The sequence below is a fragment of the Perkinsus marinus genome, assembly GCF_000006405.1.
Source record: "Perkinsus marinus ATCC 50983 genomic scaffold scf_1104296945300, whole genome shotgun sequence".
NCBI classification, from domain to species: domain Eukaryota; phylum Perkinsozoa; order Perkinsida; family Perkinsidae; genus Perkinsus; species Perkinsus marinus.
The window spans coordinates 226413-232941 of NW_003211161.1; the positions used below are offsets into that span (position 1 = coordinate 226413).

Here is a 6529-nt window from a genome sequence, read left to right on the forward strand (position 1 = left end):
AGTCGTCCCACCTTTTCAGAGACCACAATCGTAAACTATTGAGTCGTCTTTTCCTGGGGTGAATGAGCAGGACGAATGGTGAGGAGCAAGAACATACCCTCAATGCTATTCCATGAAAATCAACAACAGCACTGTAGGACAGTAAACTCCCCCACTTTCACCAAGGCTAAAAGTAATCTCTTATGGTCAACCTTTTACGGGCTATAAAGACCGGGTTGAAATGATATCATTACGACCAACACTGTGGAGTAGTGCCGTAGCACTTCTCACAGTGATCACCAATAGTAGCATCTTCAAAAATCGTAAATTCTTCGTAAGTTTCCACTGCAGCCTGGGATTACCTGCGAATCAAATTGAAGAGATCGTCTGAGACAAGTCTAACCCACCAAGTAGAGAAGGAGTAGTAAGTCTGAATACGCGGCCTTTGGAAACCGTACATACGGTAGTCCATCGATCGATAGCGATCAAAACACATCTTCTTACATTCCAACTCTACCGGACGGCATTCGGAACAGCTGAAAAAAGAAACCAACAATGGAGTTTCATCCGTGTTATGAAAAACACGACTGCTGCGTATCGCGAATATCACGTTTTTCATAGAGTTTCGGGTGTACTCCACTGAATAGGAAACATGTGCAAGCTCTACTCACAATTTGTCCTGGGGGTGCATCCACGTGAAATCATAGCGTCTTTGGTTCATAAAGCGCGACTCTAGGGACACGGGCCTCGGAGGCTTCGTCCCTTGATGCTTCAGCTGAGCGAACGGTAATAATATTGCCTACTACAACCATACCACACCTCCTGCAAATCTAGATAGGCCGAGTAAGGCGTCGCCAAGGTACAGCAATAGAAGAGGAAGAGCAGAGCTGAACGATAAGACTGAGTAACACAGCAGGGAGATATAAACGGCTTTACTTTTTCTCTCCCATTCTGTCCACATACCAGAATTCTTACGAAAGTAAGGGTCCATGTCGAGGATGAACTCCCGACGTGAATGCCACCTGTAAGAAGACAGAGTAAACTGCCAGGGTAAGTTGTCTGTATTCACCTTGTTAGCATTCCTGTGACGTCAAGCCAACGAAGGATCTTCTGGTTGAGCGTCTCAGAGGTTGAGACGTAGCCGAGCCTCTGTAGATGGCGCGGAACACCACGTGAGCAGTTGCGCAGGAGCGATGACATGAATGCGAAAGTTCACACGAGGATGATGCGTAAATGATTATGTTTCCGCAGAAACTAGGATGAGCACGGGAGCATGGCGACAGATATTTCAGTGATAGAAAACGTAACCAACATCACCACAGCATAGACTTGGAAAACTATTCTGAAGTGTTGCACAGAGACTGAACAGAGAACAATAAAGAATTAGCAGGAGTTTGAAGGAGTTTGAAGGAGTTCAGCTTTCCTAGAGTCATTGACCGACACAGGACATGATAGAGAGGATCTCGGTCAGAGTTCTTGGGGTTTCATGTCCAATTCGCATATCTTTCGAAAGTTTTCGCGCACGCCATTGTGATCGATTTTCCCCGAAGGCATCATGCGCGCACTAAAATCGGTAGACCCGTCTGGTTGAGGTATGATCACTACTGAGATAGCTAGTATCAAAAAACCCTCTCCTGAGGAGCTTACTGAGGTTACCTCCCCTGAGAAGGAGAATGACTACTACGACCAGTGTTGGAGTAGGAATATATGCTCGCTTTCCTCACCTGAGCTCAGGAGTTTCCTCTCTAATTATAGAAGTCACATACGAATTCGGGTAGAAGTGTACAGAAAAACCAATTAGAATATGAGCCAGTATGGCGCCAACACATGTGTTGAGCATGTGCATATATCCCTGGGAACTCTCAGTAGACTCGCTCTTGCTGATGTAATATCTTCATATATGGGAAATTCGGGAGAGAGATCCCCCGTAAACCAGTCCAGGAATATATGTTTGGTTTCCTCAACTGAGCTCGTAGGTTTCCTCACTATTTTATGAAAAATCACGATTTTGGGTATAAGTATACAAAAATCAACGATAATTTCGCAAAATTTCCTCGAGATTCCCATATTCCTAGCAACACATGTAGTTGACCATGTGCATATATTCCCGCATTGCCGTAAACTATCTGTTTATAGTAACCTAGTGCTTTTATGTTATAAGAGAGAACGTTGAGTTTAAGGATATATCCATGATCAAGTGCTTCATTAATATGCAATAGAATTGTCCTCATCTCGAGAAAAGGTTGCCGAGGAGTGAGCATTGTGAAGTATTGACTTCACAACAAGGTTGGTAACCCTCATCTTTGCTAAGTCAGGTTTGTTATTCTCATTACGTACCTATCTGTGTGTTACAGAGTCTCGTTGGGTGATATTCGAGAGATGTTCGGCCTTTTACGGTATGGCAAGCGTTTGATAGGTTATTGCCGTAATGAAACTCCAGACCTACAATCCTCATCTGAAGACGCAGGGTGCTATCACCACTCTACAGCAGATGTCGAGGACCCCCATCACAGGTCAACTGCTGGTGAAGGGCGGCGTGGCGGCTAGTGTGGGTAGGTAGATGCTGGTGGTCCCCTGTCGTGTTTGGAGAATTTCATGATTGCGAAATTTGTGGTATTGGAATTTCACCCGCGATGTGAAAAAACATTTCGCGATTAACTTTACGGTGAAGAATTGGGAAATCGGTCGCGGAAATATATACGTGCTATAATTTCATGACTGATTTCATTCAGTACTGCAAAGTATTGCAGTACTTCGTGTGAAACGGGTGAAACTTCAATGGAGTTTCACCCTAGTGATATGGAGAATACTCGTAAAAAAATATTATATTACGACTAGTGCATAGCGCGAATATCGGGTTTTTCACCGAGTATTACTTCACTTCACGCAAAACGGGTCGTGAAACTCCAATGAGCTCTCTGTGGAAACTGTGGAATAACTTGATTGTCAGTTGTATAACATGAGGAATGTATTTGGTCGTCGTTGTTGTTCAGGTGCTGTGCTTGGTATAGTTATATCATTGGTGGTTAATTGCACGTTGGTAGAGATATCAATGTCGGCATTCTTTGCCCTATACTTTGGCCTACTATTCATATCTGTGGGATGCGTCATTTTATGGCGTATATCTACACAGACTCAAATGGTAGTCAATTATTCAGCGATTACTACTACTACTACTACTAGTACTACTACTGTGCCTACTAGTATTAGTAGTGTTAGTATTTGTAGTAGTAGTAGTAGCCCACCTTCGGAGCTTGTCACTCATACTGGTGTAGGTGAGCACACCAGAGGAATCGGCTAGGAAGAAGCAACTACAACTGTTCGCATCGTTGATAGTGATAAGCGGCTTCCTATGCTTCATATTAGAGAAGAACTGGTTTGTTGGAATGTCACCAGTGTTGAAGATACCTCTGTGAGTGGTTATGAATGTAGGAAGTGTAGGAAATGTGGTATGGCAGATACTCCATCCTGGGTGTATCGGTGTCCTTTGCGCTCACTTTTTCTGTGGTTGACATGATCAATTACCTGTTGGGGTTCTTACAAGTGGTCGTGGCTCGGCCCCTGGTAGAGAGCACCAGCCAAGTCTACCTAGTAACGCTGTTGAGTAGCTGCTCGTGTGATGGGAAAGTTGAACAGGTCCTATTCGTAGCCCTGCTGATGGGAGGCACATTTGGCTTCATATTCGGAGTGATGGATGTGGAGGACGAAGTTCAGTATCAGGTGAAATATTTTCACAGTTTTTACCACTCTTTTGACGAATTGGGCAAATCTCAAAGTTGCGGTTGTGTGCTTTCCCCAGCTGAGCTCAGGAGTTTCAAAAGCTAATTATAGAAGTTTATATACGAATTCTAGTAGAGGTATAATTTTTCCATATATTATCATCAACACATGAAATTGACCATGTGCATATTTTCTCACACTGTTGAGAGATGTGGACTTTGCGATTTGCGTAGAACTGTGCAGTGCATAGTGCATCATGTGAAGGTTCGTCTGGCGTTACTACGCGAAGAGCATTATTGCTATCCTATTGGTGCACTCTTGGGCGCTGTTGGTGGCTTTGGGAATGAGTAAGCTCGTGACAGTGTTGAGGAAGTCCCTGGTGTTGCTACTGAAGCAGTTGTTGTGATCATCATAGGAATCATAATTTATTCCTCTTATAGTAGTAGTTGACTTTATATATGTGGGAAGAATATATGTTTGGTTGTCTCAACTGAGCTTATGAGTTTCCTCACAACATCATGGACATCTACAAACGACTCTGGGTAGAAGTGTACAAAAACCAGGGATAATTTTCCCGAGATCTCCTTCAGAATTTTCATATTGTAGTATAGTTCCTACACTGTTTTGTGACTAACACGAGTCGCCTCATGCCCCGAAGTAGATACCTCCGTCAGCAGAGTGATGAGTATACAGCTCTGCAGAATACGGAATTTGATGATGACATTTGAGATTTCGATCGACTAGTGTTATCGTATTGATAGTGATATGGTTGACATGTGTGTAAGAGAGATTATCCCTCAACTACCTAGTACTTGCGTTCCCGATAGGAGGTCTTCGTGACGAAGGGGCGGAGCTCACTTAGTCCACGTCTATTGATTCGATCAATGAATTTGACATAGGTCCTCGGTTCGATCCCTGGGTAGGACATTTCTCCGTCATTAAATTTTTTCGTGCATATCTTTTCGAGTTGATCGAGTTTTCTGATCTTTCCCAAAACCTCCAGAGGAGTCAAGTAATTCTGATTAGTGATCACATGACTATGAGATTAATGATGTTCATAAGTTACGATCCATAATTGAATACTCTACGGTCTTGTGTTCCTAATGATTATGGTAGTTCGTAGTACACAGTTATTGTAGTGTAATGACTATCCACATCGGAGACAAAGTTTATTTGTGGTCGAACTTCTGTCTCGACTACTCTGCTCGTCAGCAGTACATGGTGGTGGACATTGAGGATGATTGGTATGCGGACGGCAGTGATCCTTACCTTTACCGGGTGAAAGGGTTAAGGGATGGTGAGAAGTGTTGGTGGAAGATGAGGAGGACTTATGCTTGTTGGGTGGCAACAAACGCAAGTGGTGGGGATGCTCCGAGTGCTGGAGCACTTTTCGGAGTTCCATTGACTCCGCGAGGCAAGGGAAACTAGTTGCGAAGTTCAACAGAAGCTGGATCACTGTTTAGACTTCCCTGTGTTGTTTAGTGTGTTTGCCGTAGTTGGTATAAGTGTTGTGTTGTCACTCCTAAGGTGGTTTGGGCTATAATGACTAGCAATGAACTGTAACAGTCAGGCTTAAGGGGGTATAACTATCGCTAAGAAATATCCCAAATGCAAGACGTGCAAGTACTTGCATAGTGATTACGCACCTACGACGGTCGTGATGAGACATAGAGATTCCTCTACGAAAAACAATACTATGATGATGGACCTGCTCATAGGTTGAACCATGAGAATTAAAGCACACTCACGTTTGCCCATGTTAACAGAGTACTAGCTTGCGTACTTCATAGAGCATCGTTTTGTGTTGTAGCTTGCCACGCAATGTGTCGATATCTAGCGCTAGTCTACTATTGCCTACACTGTTCGGATTGAGGTGTACCTGTGCAAAGTGCGTTGCTCATATGAAGTTACAGTTCTAAAGGTTTTTATTGGTCATTAATGTCTGCATTTGGTCAACGTGGTCGACAGTTCTTTAATAAGAACAACAACAATGATGATACTAAGAAGCGTGCTGGCACTACTAAATGGTCCGACGTGCGTACGCAGTGCTTGGTTCAAAAGTATGGTCTCTTTCCCTCGTTGGTGCCCACTAGTGATAATATTATGAAAAGTCTTAATGGTGACAACTGTGAGTGGTTGCGTCGTCCTGGATATGCTGCCTCTTTTCTCGGGCAAGATTTAAAGGAGTTCTGCGACTCGTTCGACAATATGACAAACTTGATTAACAACGAGTATGTCACTGGAGTACTTAGACCATTACGTACTCTGATTATCGAGAGTGATGCAGCCAAGATCATTCAGCCTATTGGTAATAGTGTTACCCAATTTCAAGATAGTGAGATTGAGGATGATGAAGAGGAAGTGGCTACGGCAATGTATACTTTTACTACTGAGCTATGTAACTGGGCTATGCTGCGTCCAGATGGACATGCTGATTCTGCTGGCATGATTAAAGAGATGGAGGCCTTACTGGAATGTATTACTCCACTGGCTAACCTATGTGTAGATATACTTATTTACTTAAGTATTTTGGATCATGGTAGTGACTACATTCTTACTTATTCTTAAGACTATATTCTCCCTCCCCTTCTAGAGCTCTTAAAAAGAGCACTATGCAAAATTTATTGATGCGACTGAGACGCATCCTTCCAAGTTGATGTAGGCGGCTTGACAGCTCCGCTGTGAGAGAAGAGCGGGAAAATAGCGGGAAAACGGGATTCTCGCTCTAATCCCGTCCCGCGTTTCTGAAAAATTTTCTCTCCCGCTTCCCGTCTCCCGTCTCGCGGGAAGCGGGAGGGAACCGAGTCTCGCCGAGAGCGGGACTCGTATG

General features: G+C 43.7%; 2 protein-coding genes across 2 annotated transcripts; both read left to right on the forward strand.

Annotated features, from left to right (window-relative positions):
* Nucleotides 1-2407: 2407 nt before the first annotated feature.
* On the forward strand, nucleotides 2408-4427 carry Pmar_PMAR009860 (conserved hypothetical protein; the record flags this gene model as incomplete). Its single annotated transcript, XM_002779804.1, has 7 exons — nucleotides 2408-2531; nucleotides 2973-3121; nucleotides 3255-3391; nucleotides 3438-3583; nucleotides 3629-3699; nucleotides 3964-4046; nucleotides 4361-4427. The coding sequence occupies 7 exons, from the start codon at nucleotides 2408-2410 to the stop codon at nucleotides 4425-4427; spliced, it is 777 nt and encodes a 258-aa protein (XP_002779850.1).
* A 1210-nt stretch (nucleotides 4428-5637) lies between these two features.
* Nucleotides 5638-6267, forward strand: Pmar_PMAR009861 (hypothetical protein; the record flags this gene model as incomplete). The annotated part of the gene is made up of 1 exon (XM_002779805.1): nucleotides 5638-6267. One exon carries the CDS (start codon nucleotides 5638-5640, stop codon nucleotides 6265-6267), a length of 630 nt encoding a protein of 209 aa, XP_002779851.1.
* Nucleotides 6268-6529: the final 262 nt, after the last annotated feature.